We start from the raw sequence: 25,194 nt of genomic DNA, 5'->3' as shown, positions 1-25,194 counted from the left end.
TGTGACACCACAAATAAACCATCAAAATATGTTACTTGGTCTTATTGCAGACCTTATTGCTAATATCAACAATCCTGCTGTGAGCTGTATCCTCAGCTGATTTTAAAAGACAGGATTCCTTGGTTTCAGCAAAGCTGTGTTGCTCCCACTGCTGAGATTTTTGCCTGACTTCTGTGCATGCTCATTCTTTGCTGCAGTTTATATGTTAATTTTTCATGATAGATCTTTCCATTTTTAAGCCACCTTGCATTTAAAGGTTTGGTGTAAATGAATGCATTCAAACACTTTGCATTTCACACAGTCAATTTAGCAAATCAGAATTTATATCAGATTTGGAAGAGACCAAGCTAACACTTTCTTTTTTTCTCAGTTGAAGCATTCATATGTGCAAAACTTCCCTGAAAGTTTCGCAGAACTAAAACTGGAGTGATGTGGTGTTTCAAGAAGTCTGTTTCTGTATTTGTAGATATATTTGGTGTTTGACCTATAGACCTGATTACCTTGAAATATTAATTACAACCTAAGACCAGATAATTAGCACAAGTAGTACAATTAGGTGTGCAAGAAAGCTGTAACTGCAGAAGGAACTGAAGTTACATTCTGGCACTGGGTCAGGACGATAAAGGGGGCGGTGGGCAGGGTTGCCTCAAAGTCTGAGGCATTGTGAGGACAGTGAGTTAAAAAGAACTGAGTTCTCTAAAATCCATCTGCGCTGCTGCTCATGTTGGCAGGTAGAGGGGAGGTTTTTCTCTCTGTCCCAGAGCAGCAGTGATGTTTGGATGGGCCAAAGTGTGGGTGTTGTGCCACATAAGGGCCTGACAGAATTCCTTGCTCTTGCAGCAGGAATAGCAGAGTTACTTGAAGGAGCAGCAGGTCTGGATGTACTGAACCATGGGGTTCCTCAGCCCACTCTGGGATGAAAAGACCCTTTGAGTTTGTGTGCACACAGCAGCACTGATAAGGAGTGTGTCAGAGTTGGTGAGAGGAGCACATCACTAGCAAAAATACCAGTTATTTGTGTTTGTGTACATGAAATAAGGGCGTGCTAAGAGATGCGGGAGAGCAGAAAGCAACAAACCACGTTACTTAAAGTTCTAGTTTCTAAAAGGTCAGACATGGACTTTTCACCTTCTCTGGGCAGTAAGTTTTGTACTGAAATTATAGTTTGAAATTAGTCATGGTAATTTGTTAGACAGAATTATTGCACAGGTAAGAACTATGAATGTCTTCAGTGGATTTTGTATATTGGCAAAAAACAATTGCTGCCTAAACGTGTCACATGATGGCAACAGACTCAAAGGTATTCTCCAATTACAGATTTTGTCGATTTTTTTCTTCCCCTTTTCCATACTAACTAATCAGAAAATTCTCGTGTTCAGGAATGCCCAAGCGGCTCCCCCCGGGGTTCCCTGCAGGCCAGGCTAACCAGAACTTCCTGCAAGGTCAGGTGCCTTCCACAGCTCCAGGAACACCAGGGAACAGCGGAGCACCGCAGCTGCCAACCAGCCAGAACGTGCAGCACACAGGTCTGACTGCACTGGGGCGTTCCTCAGCCTTTTCCATTTTCCATTTGTAGCACATGGTGCCTTTTCCTGTGTCACACGGGTCCCAAGCCATTCAACTCCTGCCATTAACAGGGAGCTGCTGGCTGGGACTGCAGCAGTGCTCTGGGTGTAGTGCTGGATAAGGAAAAGAAAAGCATAAGGCTGCTCATATTTCTCAAAACCCAACTATTATTGGTGAGGACTGTGGGTCTGGGCTTCAGAAGTAGCTGTTCAGAAATTGAATGGAAGGAACACTGAAACTTGGAGGCAAGGGGTAATAAAATACAACACAAAAGGAACTTCTTGTCCAGAAAAAAAAAAAGTGTAATTATCTTAGAAGCAGAATAGCAAAATAATCTTGTTCTGCTTTGAAAAGATTATTTGTTACTTCCTTCAAAAATTTTGGAAGTCTGCTTAAAGTGTGAAAATGAAATCTTTAATTCACAAATGTCTCAATTTAACAATTCAATTATTAGTCTCTTGGCTGGATAATGGATACCCTGATGATGTCATTTCATCAGTACTCTGTGTGCATTTATTCTTTAATAAAGTAACCTCAGGGTTTGAAGGTCATTTTGGTTAGGAATTACTCTGCTGAGTTAGGTGACGTTATGGAAGGTTTTCAAACCTAGGTGCAGATAACAACTGAAATTAAGTTTTTGTTCTGTCTTCTGCAGTGGGATACAGGGGAAATACCAGCCCAAGTGTTTATTTTGAGGTGTATGATCTGTTTTGACAACTAACACATATCTATAGCATCAAACTCTGCATCCCAGGACTGCAAATATATGAGATACACCAGTTTATTGGAAAAGGGACTTTTGGACTACTCAACAGTTAAAGGTGTGAAAACTCTTACACCAATCCAGTCAGTATCTTATTGGTATTTTCTTTTTATTTTCTTAAGGTGGCCAAGGATCTGGACCTCCTCAAACTCAGATGCAAGCAGCACATGGCCCAGCAAATATGATGCAGACCAATCTAATGGGACTTCATGGAAATATGAACAACCAGCAGGCTGGTGCTAGTGGGGTGCCACAGGTTAACATGGGCAACATGCAGGGACAGCCTCAGCAAGGACCACAGTCCCAACTTATGGGGATGCATCAGCAAATCGTGTCCTCTCAAGGACAGATGGTGAACATTCAGGCTCAGGGATCGCTGAACCCTCAAAACCAGATGATACTTTCTCGAACTCAGCTCATGCCACAAGGCCAAATGATGGTGACACCTCAAAACCAAAATCTTGGTCCCTCTCCCCAAAGGATGACCCCACCCAAACAGATGATTCCCCAGCAGGGACAGCAGATGATGTCCACACACAATCAGATGATGGGACCTCAGGGCCAGGTCTTGCTACAGCAAAACTCAATGATGGAACAGATGATGACCACTCAGATGCAAGGAAATAAACAGCCTTTTAATACCCAAAACCAGTCCAATGTTATGACGGGGCCAGCTCAACTGATGAGAGGACCAACCCCAAACATGCAAGGAAACATGGTGCAGTTCACTGGGCAGATGATGGCACAGCAAGGCCCCGTGAATGGGAATCCTTCTCAGGTGATGGGAATTCAAGGGCAAGTTTTAAGACCCACTGGACCTGGTCCTCACATCTCTCAGCAACTTGGGGATACTGCTACCACAGCAAACAATGATGGGAACTTGACACAGATGTTACCTGAGGTCCCTGTGCAGCAGCCAAACATGGTGCCTTCTCATATGCAAGGAATGCAAGGAAACAACAATGCTTCAGGGAGTCATTTCTCTGGCCATGGGCTGCCTTTCAGTACAGGGTTTAGTGGAACTCCCAATGGGAATCAGGTTTCCTGTGGGCAGAATCCTGTGTTTCCTGTCAATAAAGATGTGACGCTCACAAGTCCACTCTTGGTTAACCTTCTCCAGAGCGATATCTCAGCAGGGCACTTTGGTGTGAACAACAAACAGAATAACCAGAATGCCAGCAAGCCAAAGAAGAAGAAGCCTCCAAGGAAGAAGAAAAATAATCAACAGCTAGAACAAACAACGTAGGTTTAATATTACAGTGTTTTTTATAAGGGGCATGAAGAAACTCCACAGGCACCTTGTCAATATTTTATCAGCAAGTAATGGGTGAGAAAGGACCTGTATTTAATTCATGTTGTAGCAGTTTCTCTCAAGAGTCTGTCATTGGAATGTTGTTCAAGATTAAAAATAACATGCAAGTATCCAAACTCAGTTATAAACCAAATTTTACCAGCACTGTTCCTTACCTTCACTGCGTGAAGGAAGTTTAGCATGCAGCCCCTGATGCCACAGCCCTTGGAAGAGGAGGCTGCCTTTTTTAAGCAGCCTGACAGCCACGATCAAAGGGTGGGAAGTATGTTCAGAAGAACTAGAAGCCTCTATATAACATGTGCAGGACAGATTTTGGGGGCTTGTTTCCTGAATTATGTGCATATTCTGACACATTTCTGCCTGGAATTGAGCTGGACTTCTCTCTTAGTTGAGGCTACAGCTAGAATTTAGAGGGAGGAATCTGGTACTTTCTGGGTATGAGATTAACAAATCCAAGCAATGTTGGTCTTCCTGGCCTAGAAGAGACTAGAAAGGGAAAAAACCCCCAAAGCTCTTGAGAGGGAGGAGGCCAATGGAAAAGATTGAAAGATAATCAATGAGTGTGCCTTTTTAGTGAAAAGACAAGATTGCAGAATCTCTTCTTCCTTCTTTGGCCAGCATGTTCTTTCTTGGCCAGCTGTCCTGTAACCATTTGCCATTGACAGCCCACTGTCACCCAGCACAGGGTGGTAGCTGCTGCTGCTGTGCTTTTATTCAGCTCAAATGGTAGATTTGAGAAGGCAGATATGCTTTATCTAATTATCCTGATGCTGCAGATGAGCACATGGGGCATTAACAGAAATCCACCTGATGGTACTTTGGGAGACAGTTTTCAATCAAGAAAAAAATGGGGAAAATGAAAAAACTTTGCACAGAAAATTATAACACAGAAATATCCAAATATCAAAATTAAATTCTTAAAACCAAACAAAAAGGTGGCAATAGCACATTAAGCTCCTGGTGTGGCTCTGGTTCCACCAGTCTGGCCCCTTTGAATCATTATATCTTTAACCTGAAGTTTATGCTGCCTTTCCTAGGGACACATGTTCAGTTCAGTGCAAAGAGAAGATGGCATCAAGTACTAAGCAACTGTTCAATATTTTAATTTTCCCATGGTTATTCAATGTGTAGCCCCAGCCTGCATTTTCTGCACAGTGTCAAGATTCCTTCGTGAAGGTGGAATTAATAATCTCATGGACCTTTTAATTGTGGACTGAAAAACTCACATCATCTATAGCAAGTGATCTTTTGTGACAATCATTAATTGGCTTAACTAGTACAAAAATAAAATGCAGAAATGCTGTAGCAATGCAAAGCATGCTAATTTAGTAGGTCTTGGAGAAAAGCTTTTCAAGCCTCTCCTGTATAGTTGTGTACAGTCATGGTATGGTTTGTCAGGTCCTCACTGCTGCTGTGTGATCTCAGATTACAGCTGGAGGAGGACCCAGTCTGTGGCCAGATGTGGAAACCTGGGTAAAGTAACTTGGCCAGAACCAAGTGTGTGGCCAGTCTGCAGCTTTGGGGTGACTTAGAAACCTAACACAGACACCAGCTCCTCCAGTGCAAATAGATTCCAATAAAACAATGGTAACCACTGCTGTAGCAAGTGCCTTGCTGTGGAAGTGACAGAGGATTCAGAGGGAGAAGCTGAGTTGGTACCACCTTCTGAAAAAAAAAATCCATTAATCATTAAAGAAAACTCTTCTTAGGATTTTGTTTTCATTGGTCTTACTGATGAGCACTCGGCCTCAGTGTGGCCTGGGAATATCTATAAATGAGTCTATAAAGCTCTTTCTCTGAGCTTGCAAAGCCTCACAAGACTATTTGCTTATTAAAAAGTTTTCACAGTAGAAGAAGTCTCAATTACAGCTTTTCTAATGAGCTATGACAGCTCAATTCCAGCTCCTAAATAAGGCTTTGAATCAGATTTCGGTGTAATTAACAAGGGAACCAAAATGTTGTTCTGATATGGATGAGCATTTTGGTTTTACAGGGACTATATCAATACTTGACCCTTGCAGAAGCACTAAGAAGAGAGCTGTTCTTACAAAAGTTCCTGAGTATTCTCCAGCAAAAAGAGGGAGAGTGCAGTGCAAGCTGCTGTAACACCTTCCTGCCTCCCTCACTCTCAGCTTCCCTCACATCGTTGGGCAAGCTCAGCATTTTCCTGCCTTGGAACTGGCAGGAATTAAATCTGATTTGGATCACTTTCTCTTGCATCAGAAGCAAATATGATACTTTTCATCTCAGCTTCCTCTCTGTCATTCTTCCTCAGAAATGTTAGAATTCAGAGCAGCAAGCCTTGTGTGGAAATGCAGCTAATTTGATAAAGACACTAAAAAGAAATAATTTCTGAGAAATAACAGTAACAAAAGTACAATTAGTAATATGGATTGCAGACTGAGTCATGTTGGAATGTAAATAGGCTAAGTGAGCTATTGAAAGAGTTTATTCAGCTGAGCCTAAAATAATTTCAAGGGTTTGCTTAATTGAGCAACTTTGCATCGGAATGAAACCCAGGTCATTTTGGTTGTTTAAAAGTATTTGCATCTGTGTGCTGAACCTGAAGACTGTGGGTAATGGGATGTAAACTGAGGAGCAGGATGCTAGCTGAAATGGGATTGTGGATAAAACAGGTTGGTTAATTCTATTAAATCCATGCACAAACAAGCAGTTGTTTAATATTCCCCTGTGCACAGACTATGAACACCCTGTGCACTGGTAGAACAGAAATAATCCAGTGTGGAAGGTCATTCCCAGTGCTGCCATTCAGGTTTGCAGTGTCCAGTGCAGGTGGTGACAGCACTGCAGGACAAAGAGGCTTTTCCCAGACAGACTCGGAGGGTTTCACTGCAGGTCTGGGGGTGCCCGTCCCCTGGCAGAGCTGGGAAATGCCCTCACCCAGCAGCAGGGGAGGAGCCTCTGTTCCACCAGAGCTGCTGCTCCTGGGCCGGGCTGGCTCTGCCACACCTGGCATTTTAGGTTTGCTCTCCTGATGGCACAGCTGTCACCCTCTTTGGTTTGGTTGGTTTGGGTTTTCCTGGAGTTCTCTCTCTGCTCTGATGAGAGATTTGTATCTGAAGGTTGTACTTCAGAGCACAGCTGGTGGAGCAGAGGTCCTGCTGATGACAATCCAGACTGTACCTGGGGTGCAGTTGCTTTTATATATTTTTTTACCTCTAGAGCAATAGAAAAGAAGAATAAACATGGAATATTTTGTCCCTCACACAAACATCTTGTTATTCATATTCTGGTTATTTTTCACCAGTGGTGGTTGCTAAACATGCCCAGTGAATTTCAGCTGCGTTTGAGATTCAGTTGATGTTTAAATTTCCCAGCAGTGATGGAAGCAGCCTTTCCTGCCATAGCTGCTCTTCACTGGCAAACCAAGTTCGGGTCTGTTCTGCCAGATTTGCACAGACCCATCTGGCAGGATATGTTTGCTGAGGATCCACTGTTTGTTCTCTGCGTTAAACCTGTCTGTGCAGTGATGCTGTGTATCAGCTTTGAGCTGAACTTTAACTGTAGCATTTTTAATCTCCCACCATTTTAAATAAATAGCAAATTGACACATCTGAGATTACATTCACAGTTTTAGGCATTCTTTCAGTTCACATGGCTGGCACCTGCACCAAAGGCTGCAGCTCCTCTGGGTGATTTTGCTGCCAGAATTTTTTGTCCATTTGTGGCTGTTAATATAATGCTCTGGGGCATATCTCTGCATTTTGCCAGTTTTCATCAAATTCATTGGTGGAGGCATTCATTGGTAAGCCTACCCCACCTGCATCACAAAAATTGGTGGTGTGCTGGGTTAGACACAGCATTGCACTCCAGGTGCTTTCCTTGGCAGTACTTGCCCTCAGCAGCAGTGGCTGGAAGTTTTGTGTTTGCCCTATTTTCACCTTTCTTCTCTCTTGGTGTATGTTCTCCCCCGTTTTGACCCACAAAAATTCAGGGATTTCCAGTCACATGCTGCTTTTTGAACGTTGATTAGGTAGCATTAGGACAGGCCAGGGTGTCTCCATGGGTGTCTACAGCTTTGGGTCAACTGTACAGATGCCAGAAACTTATTCTCAAGTAAATTGAAATAGGACAGATCTCCCCACCTTTATGTATTTCAAATTCTTATTTTGCTAAAAATGTTACTTTTGTCCATGGCATTTCTGCATGATTCTGCCTCTTTTTATTGGCAGTGTACTTTTTTGGATGTCTTTAATTTTAGCTTAGAGCTTTTCTTACACAGATCTTCCCATAACCTTCATGAAGGTGATAAGCAGTTTAGTTCTTCTACTCTTGATCCCTCTGTTTTACATCCTCTGACCATATATATTGATAGCTATAGAAACTTGGGGTTTTTCTGAGTCTGCAAAAGCTGTCTTGATTTAGTGGAAGTATTGGGCATTGAGTCTGAACAATTTTTAATTGTCCTAGAGAGTCTCCTGCAGCATCAGATTGCTCAGGAGAAGGACTTGGGGGAGCTGGTGGGTGACAAACTGAATGTGACCCAGCAATGTGCCCTCACAGCCTCAAGTCCTGGGCTGACCCCACAGTGTGAGCAGCAGGTCCAGGGGGATTCTGCCCCTCTGCCCCGCTCAGGTGAGACCCCCCCCCTGCAGAGCTGCCCCAGCCCCGAGGGACTAGAAGGACACTCTTCTGGAGAGAGTCCAGAGGAGGCCCTGGAGCTGCTCCAAGGGCTGGAGCCTCTCTGCTCTGGAGCCAGGCTGGGAGAGCTGGGGGTGCTCACCTGGGGAAGAGAAGGCTCTGGGGGCACCTTAGAGCCCCTTGCAGGGCCTAAAGGAGCTCCAGGAGAGCTGGAGAGGGACTGGGGACAAGGCCTGGAGGGACAGAACAAGGGGCAATGGCTTCCCACTGCCAGAGGGCAGGGATAGATGGGATATTGGGAAGGAATTGTTCCCTGTGAGGGTGGGGAGGCCCTGGCACAAGTTGCCCAGAGAAGCTGTGGCTGCCCCTGGATCCCTGGAAGTGTCCAAGGCCAGGTTGGACGGAGCTTGGAGCAGCCTGGGACAGTGGAAGGTGTCCCTGCCCATGGCAGGGGCTGGAATGAGATGAGCCTTTAAGGTCCATTCCAACCCAGACCAGCATGGGATCACTTACAGAGCCCCAGTACCACACAGGTCTGTGCTCTGGAGGGTGACTGCAGTGCCTGACACGTCAGTGCAGTTGTGCTGTGATGTTATCAGAGGTCTTGGATACCCTGAGTGAGTCACTTCTGGGTGCAGTACTGGGAGAAAAGGTGCTACCATTAAAACAAATTAAAAATGCATCTATCCATGGCACATGCTTATCCACAGAGATGTCATAGGGAAGCCTGTTTAGTTGAAATATGTGTAGTTCTATCATTTGCAACATCTCTTAGTTATAAAGCTCAGATTCACAGTAGAAATAAATGTTTCAGATCAACAGAGCACCAGGCAACTTGTTTCCTTTTCAGTAGTCCTTAAGGCAGTGACTATACACAGACCTGGTGTGTGTGTTCCAGTCTGGCAAGTTACACCAGAGGCATTTCAGTGGGTTATTCCAGGTCTGTGGAGAGTGCTAGGAGTTAATTACTGGAGTACTTGGTTATAGAAGCAGAAATCAAACACTGATGTAGGGGCTGGATCTTAATTGCAATTATTTTTCTTTCAGTTCTTCAGAATCACGTCCAGCTGGCCTGGAGGAGAGTGATCAGTCATCGATGTCTGGAGACCAAGGAATGAATTTAGATAAGTCAGGCCCTAAACTCTCAGATTTTGCAAGTAGGCCACCAGGTAGAAGGATTTTTCTGTGATTATCTGAATGTAATAACTGTAGGAGAGCTTTTAACTGATCTTTGTGACAGTTCTATTTTATTTATGCTATCACACATTCAAGTTCAAACGTTTTTTCCTCCTAGTAAGTAACTGGTGCCATTGTTTAAGTGTTTTCTTTGGGTTAGCTCAAAATGAAGGGGTGGCCCCATTCTCAGGTATCATCCTGCAGGTATCATACTGAGTACTGTAGAGTTATTCAGCAGTAACATAACTGATAAAAAATGTTGTGTTTCTAGCTGTAGCACAGACTGATGTCTTAAAAATTTAGCATTGACCAATAGCTGATTTTTGAGAAGAAACAGGGGTTGTAGTTGGAATGATCCTTTGCATGTAGAGAGGATTAAATCTAAAGTCTGCAATAGGCTTTATATTATAAACCACACGGGGGGTCCTTAGCATGTTTTTGGCTGAGTAATGCATGGCAAATGCTACTTTGTACTCTAGAAAATGTCAGGTCTGTAGCAGGTGTGCTGCAGGGCTGTCAAACTGAAGTTTGTTTTAAGGAGTAATAATTAGTGGAAGTCCAGCTCCGTGTTTGTCAGTGAAGGAAGCCCGTGGGCTGTTGCAGAGACTTCTCAGTTGGTGTGAACCTGGGTTAGTAGCTGATACAATACACTAAGAGATCTCCAGTTAAATCTCATGCAAGTCATACATGAAGTAAAACTATTTCTATGAATTAAGTAAAATCTTCGGCTTTGTTTGTAAAGCCTGTTTTGTTAATGTGGCTCCCATCCAAGATAAACAGGCTCCAGGCTGTACTTTCTATCCAATCCTGTTTGTTAGAGAAATTCTGCTTCCTCTGATCTTTGGTTGGTTTTAATGCATGTGTCGTCCTGTTGCCTTAGGTTATCCATCTCAGCCGGTGGAGCAGAGGCCACTTCAGCAGATGCCACCTCAGCTCATGCCACACACGCAGCAGCCCCAGCCCCAGCAGCAGCAGCAGCCCCAGACAGCCCCACAGCAAGGCCAGGCACCCCCCCAGACCCCACAGCAGCAGCAGATGATGATGATGCTGATGATGCAGCAGGATCCCAAATCAGTCAGGCTGCCTGTGCCCCAGGGGGTTCACCCCCCCAGGGGGCCCCTGAACCCAGATGCTCAGCGGATGCCGATGCAGCAGAGCGGGAACATGCCGGTGATGGTGAACCTCCAGGGGCCTGGGCCGGTGCCTCCATCTCCTGACAAACAGAGACTGGCCCTGCCGGGCAATCCTCCTCTGGGAAACAATGCCAGGAAAATGGTTTATCCAGATAACGTACAGAATCCTTCCAGCTCACCCCTCAGAGAGGTGTCATCAGTACCCTCTCTTCCAGAAGGAGGTGGAGCTGAGGGCCCTCCGACATCAGGAGCTCAGAATAATTTGACATCTCATTTAGTAGTTTCACAGAACCAGTTAATGATGACAGGACCCAAGCCTGGACCATCCCCACTTTCAGCTGCCCAAGGTGCAAGTCCCCAGCAGCAGTCTAGTTCTCTGCCTAGTGCTCTTACACACCATTTTCCCAATGTTGCTGCCTCATCACAAACTTCAAGGCCTAAAACCCCAAACAGAGCAAGCCCAAGGCCATATTACCCTCAGACTCCTAATAACCGTCCACCCAGCACAGAACCCTCAGAAATTAGCCTGTCTCCAGAGAGGCTCAATGCTTCTATAGCTGGCCTGTTCCCTCCCCAGATCAATATTCCTTTACCTCCCAGGCCTAGCCTCAACAGAGGATTTGATCAGCAGGGTCTGAATCCCACTACTTTAAAGGCCATTGGACAAGCCCCATCAAATCTCACAATTAACAATCAGTCCAGTTTTACTGCCTCACAGTCACACAAATTGGAAGGTGTGGTCATCAATTCGGGCAAACAAACCAACACTGGAGGAACAAAGAGAGCAAGTCCAAGCAATAGTAGAAGGTCCAGTCCTGGATCCAGTAGGAAAACTACGCCAAGCCCTGGCAGACAGAATTCAAAAGCAGCTAAATTATCATTGACAACTCAGCAGAATCCATCTCTCTTGCAGAACATGGAATTACAAAGAAATATGATGGCTGGTCCCTCTTCTTTGCCAACACCTGTGACTACAAGTTTTCAAAATAATTCCATTTTGAGTAACCAGAATACTGCAGTTTCTGTACCTGCTGTGACTGGCATTCCTGAAGACAATAAGGAGAGCCTTAGTGTGCCTCAAGATACTGAGAGTCAAAGTGCACAAGGTGTCCAAGGTAGCAAAGATCAGCCCAGTATGGAACTGAAAGGTGTCCCTACTCCAGAAATGAAAGTGCTGGTTCCTGAAGAGCAGGCAAAAAAAGATGGGCAAGCCTTAGACAGCAGTAAGCTCCCAGTCATGGAGGAAAGTAAAACCATGGTATCTCCAGCTATGAGGGAGGCACCAACTTCTCTAAGTCAACTTCTTGACAATTCTGGAGCTCCTAATGTGACCATTAAGCCCCCTGGGCTGACAGGTCTTGAAATGGCACCGATAGTCCCCACTGGTGAGGAGCTAAAGAAGATAGCTGTCATTCCTCCACTGCAGGATTCATCCTTGAGCAAGGAGCCATCTAATTCACTTAGCCTGCCTCAAAATAATGAGCCCTGTCCAAATCCAGGGCACCAGGAACTGGGAGAAGTGAACTCAAGCGTGGCACAGAGTGTTCCTCCAGTAATGCAGAGGCCTGTCAGCTCTTCTTCTATTTCAGGTCCTTTACCCCCCAACCAGATAACAGTTTTTGTGACTTCCAACCCTATTACATCTGCTGCTAATACATCAGCTCCGTTGCCATCCCATTTGCAATCTGCGTTAGTGTCCACTGTTGTCACCATGCCCAATGTGGGGAGCAAAGTGATGGTTTCGGAAGGACAGTCCGCGGTTCAGTCCAACGCCCGGCCGCAGTTCATCACACCTGTGTTTATAAACTCATCCTCAATCATCCAGGTGATGAAGGGCTCTCAGTCCAGCACAATTCCAGCAGCCCCCATGACTTCTAACTCAAGCCTGATGCCTCAGTCGGTCGCGGTTGTTGGTCCTTTGCATATCCCACAGAATATCAAGTTCTCCTCTGGGCCCGCTCCTCCCAGCACTTCATCCACCAGTCCTGTGTCCAGTATTCCCACCAGCAGATCACTTGTTCTGAATCCCTTGGCATCTCCTGTCCAACTGCCTTCTTCTGCTCCAACTCCTTCCAGTGTTCCTTCACACCTTCCTGCTCAGCAAGCCAAGGACTTCAGCCCAGAGGAGACTTCCCAAGGTGCAGGGTCGGGTGAGCAGTGCCCTGTGCCAGCAGCCCAGTCGGGACCTGTTGTTTCCCCTCTGCTTACAAGCAGCCCGGGATCTGGGAACAGGCGCAGTCCTGTTTCATCCAGCAAGGGAAAGGGAAAAGTAGACAAGATTGGCCAACTCCTGCTGACTAAAGCATGCAAGAAGGTCACTGGCTCCCTGGAGAAAGGGGAAGAGCAGTATGCTTTGGATGGAGAAACAGAAGGTCAGGGACTAGAAACCTCGCTCCCAAATAGTTTGGGAACAGAGCAACCACCAGCAGAACTCGATAACAAAAGCGGGACACCTCCAGCACCCAGTGTTACAAAACAGAGCACTTCTGCGCCCGGCAGCTCGAGCCTCAGCCCCGCGGCGGCCGCTCCCTCCTGCGCGTCCCCGGGCGCGCCCCCGAGCACTCCCGCCCCCGGCGCGCTCCCGGCCGCAGCCCCTCCGGCCGGAGCCCCCCCGGCAGCCCCGGAGCCCGCGGGCCCCAGCGCCAACAGCGGCAGCCCCGGCGGGGGCCCGGAGCAGAGCGGGAGCGCCGGGGCCGAGGAGAAGCCCGCAGCACCCCCGGAGCTGCTGCAGAGCGCAGGTGAGTGCGGGGCTGCGCGGGGCACGGGGGGAGCGAGCTGGCTTCGGGAGATCCCGGGGGCTGCTCTCCGCGAACACCAGAAAATATAGGCTCTGCTGCCCAGGCTGCCAGCTGCTCTTTTGTTTCTAACAGCTGGGTGATACACAGGCTTGTATTCACCAAGATTTGAGTTCAGATGTTTTATTTCGCTTTCCATTTACTGCTTCAGTGGGGTATTTGTCATGAACAGATGATTCAGTAACTTCATGTAACTGTTGGAAGCAAGGAGGAAAAGCAAATGTATCAGTAATGACAAATGCTTAGGGTGCCTTTTATACTGGTAGATACACTGGGATTCTGCTTTGGTCTTGCCATAGACTTCTGATTTTGTAAATTATTTCAATTTATTGACTTAATTATGATATTTTGAATTAATCCTAATAATACTATTTCCCTCTTTGAATAAGCTTCACCCTCTAGGGAAATTGCTGAATAACCTCCAGAACAGAAGGAAAAAACAACCCATACCATGCCTTTTTGTCTAGGGAAGAACTTAAATGCTCATTTCAGAGAAATTAAGGAAAAGGTTAACTACATTCAATTTGAAAACATAAGATACCTTTACACCTGAGCTTTGCTGTTTTAATTTGAGCATCTGACAGACTCTTACATTCAATATATTACATTGATGCTATTTCTTGATGTCATTTTTAATTTATTGAATCTGGTGTGGACATAAACCTATCACTCTTGAAGTGAGCTGAGTGTTGTGCTTTACGACATGAATTAGACACAGAAAATAAAATCATGGATGATCAAATCCACAGAAGTCAGGGGAAATGAAAACTTCAGCCTCAGTGTGACTTTCCCCATAGCTGCTGGATGTTGTAGCTGTATGCCACTGGAAAATGGAAATGCTTCCTTTGAGCTTCACAGAGGAGTTCTGGCTTTCTAGGAGAAAAATGGAAGTGATAGTCTTTATTTAAGCAGGAATGTTAAACTTTTTGTCTTCCTGTTCTCTGTGAGTTCACTATCACATAGAAGGCTAGAAAGCATTAGCCCAACAAAAATTATTTTTCCATCTGATTTTTTTACTTGTCAACCTAAGAAAGGTTAAGTTGTCATCTTATTGCCAAGGGCCTTCAAGGGCAACTCTGGAGCATATTGTGCACTTTAAGTGAAGGAGTGAGGGCACTGATTTGTTAGGAATATACTGTTTTCCCCCAGAACCTCTGTTGAAATGAACATTAAAATAATGGAGACTAAACTATTGAAATTTTAGGACTCCTTTAATATCTCAGTCTGCTGAAAAACTGTTACTTTTTGAAATGTGGTTTATGATACTTCTATTTCATCACTCATTCTAGTTTGAGAAAACTTGCTTGGGATAGTTTTGCCAAAGTTTGTTTTAAAAAGGGGGAGGCACGTGGTGGGAGGGAAGTGGAGGGTAAATTAAAAATACTGCATCTGTAAATGCTGAAGTGCAGCCAGCTGGGAGAGAGGGCATTTTGTACCAGCCTGATCACACCACAGGAACTCCTTTGACTCCCTTTGACAATAATGCTTTTTCCCTCCACTTTTATTCTAGCATCCTCTCAACATTTAACACAGAAAAAAAGTTCAGTTGCAACATCAGAAAGTACTGTTCAAAGAACAGGTAAATCTTCCTTTGGAAAAGCAGAATAGAGGTGAACTAAACCCTTTATGTTTGGAACTGAAAATGCATTTGTTTGAATGCATATTCAGTGGTCACTAACACGCTGGGTATTTTGGGGGTTGGGTGGGGTTTTTTATTATTATTTGTGCCTTTGGGATTGTTTTTCTTTGCTACTTACATTGTGCTTTGGAGGTCTCCAAAGCCTTGTGGGAGATTCAGGATGGGGTGAAGTAAAAAATGAAAAAATCACCGAGGAAGGAAAGTTTTAGGTATTCAGTGAGAAATTGGAGGGACTGGATTTGTAACGATACAGTGTGTTTGAATTTTGAAGTTCTATTCAGAACTAGTAAGAGGGGTCTTTCTTTCATTGCACACTTCTGAATATAGAAATATGGTCATGCCATGCTGGGAATGTGTTTTAGAGTTGCCATCCTTTTTTTCTGTTCAGCTTTTAATGCCCCCTCAGCAGTGTTTCAGGATGGAGCCCTGGCAGATGACTTTGTGGTGTTGCCATCTATTATCATGGTGTTTCACTGTCAGTTTTGGGGTGTTTTAAAAAAGTAATTCCCAAGCTGAGTAGGGAAAACTGATAGATGTGGGCTTACTTATGGGAAATGCCACTCTCCATCCATTTGCCATCTCTCATCTGATTAGAAATAGAGTTTTTGGAAAGTAGAAATTGTACAAAATTGTTTTCTTTGAATTTCCACTAAGCCAAAGTGGTCATATACCCTTGTTTTTTCACATCTGACTCATTGCCCTGTGCTGCTGTGACTATACTGGGGAGTTCCTGCTGGGGGAAGCACTGGTGCTATCCATTTTTTGCTGTTGGATAATCTCCCTGTTTAAATTTTGGGTGGGGAAAAAAGGTAACTCTTTCCTTACGTTGCTTGGTCTGTTCTTCCTTTGTTCCCAAGACGTCTGTTTTTCTCAGACAGTGCTATATCCATTTACACTGAAGAGGCTGGTGTTCCAACACTGCAAATTCATCCTGGGAAGACAGACATTACCCATTTTCTTACCTTTTTCATGCCTCTATTCACTGTGCACACTCTAGCAACCTTTGGGTGCTAAATTGCTGTCAAAGGCAAAGCCCCAGGTTTGATGAGGGAATTGAGCTGGATCTCGCTGTGGGCAGTGAGACAAAGCACAGGGAGTTCATCCATGACATTGCAATGGTAATCCCTGAATCTCTGGCAGTTTCTCATGAGAGGGGCTGTGTTTAGGCATAGGTCTTCCCTCTCAACAAAGGATACGGTGGATGTGGAGAGAATCAAAAGACAGACAGTAAAAAGACTTGACATTTTATATGCTGAAAAGGAAAGCTGTTTACTGAGGTGAAGACTGCAAAGGAAACCTGACCTGTATGTATAAAATCACTGAGAGAGAGAGAGAAAACAGGTCAGACTTCTCTTTGCATCATCTCCCCTGAGATATTTTCCAATTCTGTACAGGTGCAATTGGGCTTCAGAAATTTGTCATTAGAAGATATTGCTGTGAAAGGCAGTTGGGTTAAGGCAAATTTTTACATGCACAATAGAGCCAGATGGGTACTTTTAAGGTTTAAAAACTAATAAAACCTAGAAGGTTTAGTAGAAATAAGCTGTCTAAAATGGAAGTTTATAGGGCAAGAAGAGTGTAGCCCTTGTCAGGGAGTTTCTCTACAGTTTTCTTCTGCAGGGCTTTAATTGTCCCCTGTCTTAGCTGACTGCAGTGTCCTGAAAGCTGCAATCAGACCAAGCACTTGGCCAATGTGGTATTTGGTATTTTGGCTTGCTTTGCTTTGAGAGAAGCTTGTCCTTGAGATTTAATATGTGATAGAAAAATGTGAGCTAGTCATGCCTTGTCAGCAGGTATGTACTTACTTCTACAGCAGACTTTAAAATTATCTTTTTCTTTTGTAGAACTTGAGACAAATGCTGCAGTAGTTGCTGGTCAAAGGTAAGGAGATAGTTTGTAGATTCAGAGTAGATATAGCTTTCGTGGGAGGAAGTCCCTTTCTCTTTGCTTCAATTGCTCAGCCTCTGCTACTGCTTTTCATTTTCTTGGCCATACCCTTTCTTTCCTGCTAGGAAATCAGGCCAGTTGAATGTTCCAAGCCATTGCTGAAATGCAATGAATATAAGGTAACTTTTTCCTTAGTCTGTGCTTTGGGCAATGTTTCCTCTCATCCTTTCAGGCCTGGGTGTTTCATGTCCTGGAAGGGTCTTGATGGTTGCACAACAAATAAAAACTAACCCCCCAAAGCCTGCAGCTTAGCTGTCATGTGAATTTTTGTTTTCTGAAAGGAAGTCTCTCTGAAGTTTGTTCTTCTGCCTTGAGGATTGTTCTCAACAGTTTTCCTCTATTTGCTTGTTAACACTGCCAAAATGTGATAGGAAAGTCAGGTAGAAACTTCATGTTGTCCTGGTTAAGACATCCAGGAATTAAAAGATAATATTTCAAATGGTTGTGTTCTGTCAGAAGAAAATACAGTTTCCAAGATCTACTTGGAAGACTCTAAACACCCCAGGCTCTGACTCAGTTGGCAGTGAGAGCCCTTAGGGAGGTTTTTGCTACTGGTGCTGGCACAGCCGGCCGGGTTTTGGACACTGCCCTCATGGGTGGAGTGACCCCTAGGCCAGGGCAGGAGGGGCAGCCCCTCATTGGGTTCCTCAGGAGATGAGGCAGTGCCTTCCTTCGTAAGGGAGGGAATGCAGCACATTTCCTCAGATCAGGAATGGCTCAGAATGGAATGTTTAACCACATTTACCTTCATTTGGATTGGCATCTTTCAAAGACAAGCTGAAATTTCACAGTGAGTTTTCTTCAGGGTAGAATTTTTCTGAAGAGCTGAAGGTGGGACATTGGCAGCTGAGCCAATTCTCCAAATGAAGTGTCCTTGTGTGACCATCTCCAAACTCACCCAGCACATCAAATTACCACATGGGCATTCTCAGGGTTTTTCTGGTTGATGCTTTTCTCAGCAAGACTGGAAAAGAAGGGAAGTTTGCAGCCAAACTAGGTCTAGTGATGGCTGATACAGTGGGCAGCTTTGGGCTCCTGGAGTTGAACCACACAGGACAAATCTTGATAGAATCACAGATGGTTTGGGTGGGAAGGGACCTTAAAACTTACCTCATTCCACACCTTCCACTATCCCAGGTTGCTCCAAGCCCAGTTCAGTCTGGCCTTGGACACATCCAGGGATGGGGCAGCCACAGCTTCTCTGGGCACCCTGTGCCCTAATATCTAATCTAAACCTACTCTCAGTTTAAAGCCATTAAAAACCTTTAAAACCTTAGGGGAACCTTGCAACCCATAAAGCACTAGAAATATTTTCACTCAGAGTAACTTGATTTCCTCCTATAAAAGGAGGGAAGTGATGTGCTGGTTCCTATGAGACAATCCCAGCTCTGGATTTAGTCACTAGAATCTGTAAAAATTACCTGTACTAACTGAACTTCAGGTGCTGATGCCTGTTTGCTTCCCTCCAGGGATCCTCTGAGGTAGGTGACTGCTGATTCAGCTGCCCCAGTTCCATAGGAGAAGACCAGTTTGAGACCTGTTTTGGGGGATCCAGTTTATAGATTACCCATAGTACTCCCTTATGGGGAAATAGATTTCAGTATTTATTTTGTATCTGAGATAATCTACAATCCATAGTCTCCTCTGCTGTGTGTCCTTCCTTGAGAATGTTTGTCTCTCCTTCCATTGAGAAACTGTTTTATTTCAGGTTTCTGTTACTTAACCTTACATTTTGAGTGGTTTGAGTCCTTCCCCTCAAAGCAGGACTCATCTGGAGGGTGACACTGCAGTGAGACCTGTCACACACAGGTCACCCTGCGCTGTGTGTTCACTCCAGTCTCTGATTCAGGCAGCCTTCCTTGAAATCCTGCAAGTGTCACCCAAAGGGCCTGAAATGAGCTTTCTTCTTTTCCATTATCAGCAGAATAATTTATTTAGTTAATTGCTTACCTTTGGATTCCCAGGAGAGAAGTTTAGTTTAAACTTCTGGAACGACTTAGTCACTAGAAATTGTCTGGCAATAATGCATTAAGGAGAAAACACCCAAAGCTCAGGATGACTTTACAGGGCTCTGAGAGATAAAATAAAGGAGGAACTTAATTACAAAATGTAGCACTCCCGTTATTGTCTCGTTGGCAAGAAACAGATTTCCACAGTACCTAAAATTAGTATTTTATAGCAGAAAAAGCTTTCTGTCACAAAAAAAAAAAAAAAGGATTTTGACTTCAAGCTTTAAAACTTGAAGAAAATTTTAAAGAAACCTTTTTTTTTAAAATATGTGAAGGAATAACTTGGATCAATGGAGTAAGTCTTTTTAGCAAACCCAAAAAGCTGGCATACTCCCTGAAGAGTTCTTAATTCCTCCTGATGTTCATCTGCAATTTCAACTCTGTACCCCCATACTGCAGCAGTCTCTAATGTAACCTGTTTGCTTTTCCTAGACTTCAGTAATGGTGGCACCTGTGGAAAACAGAGCAGACAATTTATAATGCATCTAATTTCTTGGTCTTCTAATGTTGAAAATATTCTCTTTGAGGACTTCTCAATTCTGTACCCTCTGATAATTTTTGATAGAAATGGACTATACTCTGACTTACTCAGGTCATTCTTCATCTGATAGAACTTCTGGTATCTCTAGCGTTTCATATCTTCAGTGCTAATAGTCCGGAACTGGCACCTGTGTCGGGCCATCCTCCCTCCAGCTTGTCTGACTTGCATAGAAAAACGTAATTCTTCTCACACTTCATCAGAAATATTTTGTCCCACTTTATTAGTAATGAGACAAAAGAGAATTGTGAAAAGTCTAAAACTCCAAGTAGAAGAAATTCAAGAACAGAGGATTCTGCCGCTTCACAGGAAACTGTAGAGAACGGGCAGCGCAAGAGATCCTCGCGACCCGCGTCTGCGTCCGGCACGGCAAAAGGTAACATGCACAGCCACCCTTCCTGGGGACAGGGCAGCTCCTAGCCTGCTTCCCCAGCTATTTGCCCTGGCAGTAGCTGCCTTGTAACGCTGGTTTGCAGCTCGTACACCTTGGGTGCTTTATCTCTAGTTTCAAGGATTTAGCCACAGGTTGGTGTTGAACGTTTCCCGACATCTGCACTGGCAGTAAACCCTGTATGAATTCCTCTTTGGTACATCTGTGGAACTTGTTTTCTGCAGCACTCACCACCGTGGTGTTCAGCACCTTGCCTAGTTGAATTCTCTTGGCAGAAATGTGTTGCTGTTGGAAGGACTGTACTCAGATCAAAAAGTGACATTTTCCTTTTCCTGAAGCCCGAAAGACACAAGACTTAAGTCTTCCCAAGTGCATGGTCAGCTCTTGCCAAGTCAAATGCCATGGTTCAGGCATGTTCCAGAGGCTGCTGGGGTGGCAGCCAGGAGTATCAGGGAGTGCTGTGTGCTAGCACAGAGCCTCAGCTCTGCTTCCCAACAACATCTGAACTCCTGAAGTTATTAAGCCATGGCATTAGCAGGTGCTGATGTACCTTACTCCTACCCAGGTTACAGCCTTTAACAATTGTGTGATATGCACGGCCCAGTGCCAGGCTGAAGCTAATTCTATCAGCTTCTTGTGTTTAAGGGTCAGAAAAATGCTGACGGACCAAAGTTATGCAAGAGAGTAGAGAGAGACCGTCAAGAGGCAACATTCGACCACTATTTTAAAGATAATATACAGAACAAAGAGGTATAAATATAAAATGATTATAAAAGGAAGTCAAGTTGAATTCAGCCACCATTTCCATACTGGAGGTACTAAAGTGTGATGGTAAGAATATTGTGTTTTCAGAGTTTCAGAGAAGCATTCCAGCTTTACGTCATTCTGCAATGACTCCCAAAGATTACACAGGGGACCTATATGTTCTGCACTTTTGTGACTGCTGAATTTAATTACATTTACTACTTGTGGCAGGACTGTGCAGAAGAATCTGAGTCTGTATTGTAAAAATAAATTCTCTTTCATGATTGTGAAAAAAAGTTTGAAAAATGTGAAGCCAGTGTAAAATCCCTGCCTGCATTTGAGGGGATCTGGAGCGTGTGACCTGCCCCACACGCTGTACTGGGTAAACCTAAAGATGACAACCAGTGACACGTCAAGTTCTGAAAACGTGGGAACAGGAAAGTGCATCAAATTTAAATAATACCAAAACTCTCACAGGGGTTTGTGCTGACTGTGTAATTCACTTACCTCTGTAAATAAAACCCTTGTTTTTAAATCGTGCATCTGAAGCTGCCGCCGTGTCCAAGGGCTTTTGCTGGACACTGGGGTGCAGCTCCCAGGGGACACCTGGCTGTGCTGCCTTACCTGTGGGCACACAGCTGCTCCCGAGCTGTGGAAGAATGAGCCAAACCAGGTGTGGCAGAGGACAAGGCTGCACGTTAGTGAGGTGGCTGCAGGAGTGTCACTTGGTTTGCCACTTGTGCCTGCTCTGTTGTACATTTTCATTAGTGAATCAGAGCTTAATTATTCTGGTTTGGTTGCTCCTGACCTCATTATGTTATCTGTGTCCTGAGAAACCCCCTAACCCATGGTAAAAGGAATGTGGGGCTGGGAGGAGTTATCTCGTGAGATAGAGGCTGTTTAAAGTCATTATTAGGAAAAAAATCAGCAGGGAGAGAGAAGCAGACTTGGACCAGCTGGAGTAGGAACTCGGTTGCTAAGCCTCAGGAAAGAGGAGGCAGAAGGGTCACTGTGAGAGGAGAGAAGAGCACACGCGGAGGGTCAGCCCTGTCCACGTGTGTCCGGCACACTCCGGGGTGCAGGGTTTGGGGAGGTGCTGCTGATGCTCCCAAGGGACTGAGCCAGGGACTGAGTGCTGCTGGCCCACTCCTCCTCCCAAACACAGAGCCTTGAGCACCAATGAGGGTGGCAACAGCTGGTGCTGAAGCTACTTCAAAGTCAGCCTTGCTGCTTGGAAGGGCTCGAGGCTGGAGCTGAGCCTGTGGAGATGTTTCACTTCTGAAAATTGGTGCTGTGTTGGTGTTTTCCCTTTTTGGAGTACTTTTCCAGCAAGGGCTGCTTTTAGTGTTTACTGTAGCTTTGAGTTTGTTAAATTTTGAAATGCTGATTGTTTTTTCTAATTCCACATGTAACAGCCATGGAGTTGTACTGCTGCTGTTCTAATTTTAGATGGGCTTGGAAATTTTTTTCCCTTTTGACTCTTAAAATACACACAGCTGCAATAGTTTTTGGAAAACATTATGAAGAGCCAAAGAGACATTGCCAATGTTTGAAATCACATTTTTAGAAGATCTAAAATGCAAATGCCCTTGGTCCTTACTCTTTTTTTTGTTTTGAAATGGAAACTTAGTGCCTTGGTAAGTGCACTGGACATGTCATCTGCTGTCGCCGTGGCCCTGCAGGTGTTAATATTTGTGTCTTTCTGCATCAGCTGTGTTCCTGTGACTCTGTAGACTGCACAGACTTGTTTTCTAATCACTTTCTAAGAACTCAGACAGCTGGGTTGTTAACTGGCATGGCAGGCTCCAAAACACCTCCCCGAGTGTTGTGTAGCTCCATCTCCGTGGCACCTGGGGCTGTGCTTCCTCCCGGGATACAGCTCCCCTGTGGCACGTGGGGGACTGGACGTAGGGGACAGTTAAAAATATTTGGCTCTTCTTTTAAAGGCTGTTAGGGCTCCATAAATGTCCACCTGACGCCGCTGGTGCCCGGAGAGCGGCGCGGGGGCCCCGAGTGTGTCAGGCTGATGGCCCAGGGGTGTCACAGCTGCTGAAGAGTCAGTCCCGGTGCTGGGGAAATCCTGCTCTCCAGAGGTTTCCACTCTGGTGTGAGTTTGGAAAAATGACAGGGCAATCTGTGCCCCTCTGGGGAATGGCTTACCGACTCCGTATCCATGCTCTTTTTCTTCTCTTGATTTCAGAAACGAGTGCCAGTGCAATGCAGTCAAAAAGAAGAAAATCCAAGTAAATTACTGCATGGAAACATGAGACTTGTAAATGAGTGTGAATTTACCAATAGCAATTTTGAGCTGTGATTTTTCTTTTTTAAATAAAATTCTGTACAGTAAGTCATTTTAATATTATACTGTTCCCAATAAATGATTTTTTTTTTCTAAAAAACAGATAAATAGATATAAAAACTGGGTTCTTCTAAAACCCCCTGGATTCGCAAAGTGAAGTCCAGGGTTAGCACATTAGGGTAACGTGTTTGTATGAAATGGAAGGGGAGGGGAAGACAATTGTAAATTTATTTGTTTCCACTTTTCATAAACAATTTAGAATACAGGGTTGTCATTTTTAGGTATTAAAATAATGTAATGTGCTGTTGTTTAAGTACTGTATGTGAATAGCAGTCAGAGGGTTTATAAACAAACCCCATGTTGTTTGGAAATGTAAATAATTTTATTATATAGTAGATCTGATGTATTTGTTGTAGAAATGGACCAGTGAGACAAAAAATAAATTTAAGGGTTTGTATAATGTGGAATCCCTCATGCTCTAAATAAATGTTATTGTCCTATAAATTGGGTTGAATTATTATTAGCAACAACAGCAGCATCATTCCAAACAGGAGGATTGGAGGGATTATTTAGAGCTCCAGGCCTGCAAGCTCCTTATATGTAGCTTTAGCAAGGAATTTGTTTAACCACAAACAAATTAACTGATGCAGCTGTTCCTGCACAGCAGGGGAAAACGGGAAGGGCACCCTGCTGCCCCCGGGGCTGTGCAGGGAGCAGAGGAGCCCCAGCAGCCTGGCTCCCCACAAAGGGCTGCTCAGCAGGGAACAGGCAGGGAAAAGGCCCAGTTCCGTGGGGTAAAGGCTTGTGCCAGGCAGCAGCCTGGCGTCCTTTATGCGGGTAACTCTGCTGCCGTCGGCGGTGGCGGCTGGGATGAGCTGCCACGGAAAGTGGGTCAGGCTCGGTGTCCCCGGGAGCTGCTGGGGAGAGCCCGGAGCCTGAGCTCTGTGCACACACACTTGCACCTCTTCTCTTTCTCGCTGAATTTTGAAAATATGTATCTCAAAGTGCTGATTAAATATAAATTGTTATTAAATATTAGTTGTCAGCTTTTATAATCACAGAAATTACCTATTTGTGCACAAGATAACAGGCACTGAGCAAGGCTGATGTCACAGAATCATTGGGGTTGGAAAAGCCCTTTAAAACCATCAAGTCCATCTGTTCCCCCAGCACTGCCAAGGCCACCAACAACCCATGTCACCAAGCACAGCATCCACACTTTTAAAAAATCCCTCTAGGGATGGGGACTCCACCATTGCCCTGGGCAGCTGTGCCAGGAATTGACAACCCCTTCCCTGAAGAAATTTTCCCCAACATCCAACCTGAACCTCCCCTGGTGCAGCTTGAGGCCATTTCCTGTCATCCTATCCTTGTTCCCTGGGAGAGAGCCCGACCCCACTCAGCTCCACTGTCCTGTCAGGGAGCTATGGAATGTCCCCCCCAAGTCTTTTCTCCAGGCTGAGTCTCCCCAGCTCCCTCAGCTGCTCCTGGTGCTCCAGCCCCGTCCCCAGCCCTGTTCCCTTCTCTGGACATGCTCCAGCCCCTCAAGGTCTTTCTTGCCGTGAGGGGCCCAAAACTGACCCCAGGACTGGAGGTGCCTCACCAGTGCCTGGCACAGGGGACAGTCACTGCCCTGGTCCTGCTGCCACACCACGGCTGGTACAGGCCAGGTGCCACTGGCCTCTTGCCCACCTGGCCACACCAGGCTCTTGTTCAGCTGCTGTCACCAACACTCCTGAGACCTTTCCCACCAGGCAGCTTTCCAGGCACTCTTCAGTGTCTCCATCCTCCCTGCCAGAGTGTGGCTGCTCCGTGTCCCTGCACGGGCACAGTCGATGTGGGTATGGGAGTGCTGCCCCAGCAGCCCCTCTTTGCTTTCCTTTGGGGCTCACCCTGCTCTGTGCTTGGCCTCACTGCTCCTGCTCAGGTTGGGTGGGAAGTTCTGGAGAATGAGGACAAAGTCCACTAAACTGGAAGGTCTTCACAGAAAAGGTCCACACACCAATAAACCAGGGGAAGAGAGGGGATGTGCTTCAGTTTGTGGGAAATACCACACTGTGGGAAGCAGACAAGCTTGAGGTCAGGGTCACCATTTACAGGGACACGGACCTTGGGAAAGGAGGTCCTGCAAGATCCTGCAGCTGGGAGGAGCCTTGGAAGGAACAAAGGGCCCCTGTACTGGTCCCCTGAGCAGTGCTGGACTGGGGAGCAGCTCTGCAGTCAGAGCCCTGGAGGAGAGCTGAGCCAGGCTGTGGGCAGGGAGGGCAGTCTGTGGGGCAG

The 25,194-nt window shown here is 45.3% G+C and overlaps 1 protein-coding gene across 3 annotated transcripts in view; it reads left to right on the top strand.

The window, feature by feature from the left end:
- Positions 1 to 23,418, top strand: part of NCOA6 (nuclear receptor coactivator 6) — a 44,167-nt gene extending 20,749 nt beyond the window's left edge. Inside the window, exons 9-16 of one of the 3 annotated variants that reach the window (XM_069034476.1) lie at positions 1,380 to 1,526; positions 2,452 to 3,571; positions 9,291 to 9,412; positions 10,300 to 13,290; positions 14,858 to 14,926; positions 16,831 to 16,867; positions 19,708 to 19,856; positions 22,816 to 23,418. In XM_069034476.1, the coding sequence (XP_068890577.1) occupies positions 1,380 to 1,526; positions 2,452 to 3,571; positions 9,291 to 9,412; positions 10,300 to 13,290; positions 14,858 to 14,926; positions 16,831 to 16,867; positions 19,708 to 19,856; positions 22,816 to 22,862 (4,682 nt within the window). In that variant the 3' untranslated portion in view covers positions 22,863 to 23,418. Of the gene's footprint in view, positions 1 to 1,379; positions 1,527 to 2,451; positions 3,572 to 9,290; positions 9,413 to 10,299; positions 13,291 to 14,857; positions 14,927 to 16,830; positions 16,868 to 19,374; positions 19,857 to 22,815 lie in introns of those variants that run through there. The other 2 variants (XM_069034478.1, XM_069034479.1) reach the window with 2 other exon arrangements.
- The last annotated feature ends 1,776 nt before the right edge of the window (positions 23,419 to 25,194 follow it).

Source organism: Aphelocoma coerulescens, chromosome 20, assembly GCF_041296385.1.
Source record: "Aphelocoma coerulescens isolate FSJ_1873_10779 chromosome 20, UR_Acoe_1.0, whole genome shotgun sequence".
NCBI classification, from domain to species: domain Eukaryota; kingdom Metazoa; phylum Chordata; class Aves; order Passeriformes; family Corvidae; genus Aphelocoma; species Aphelocoma coerulescens.
This window is presented reverse-complemented; position numbering and strand designations above follow the sequence as displayed.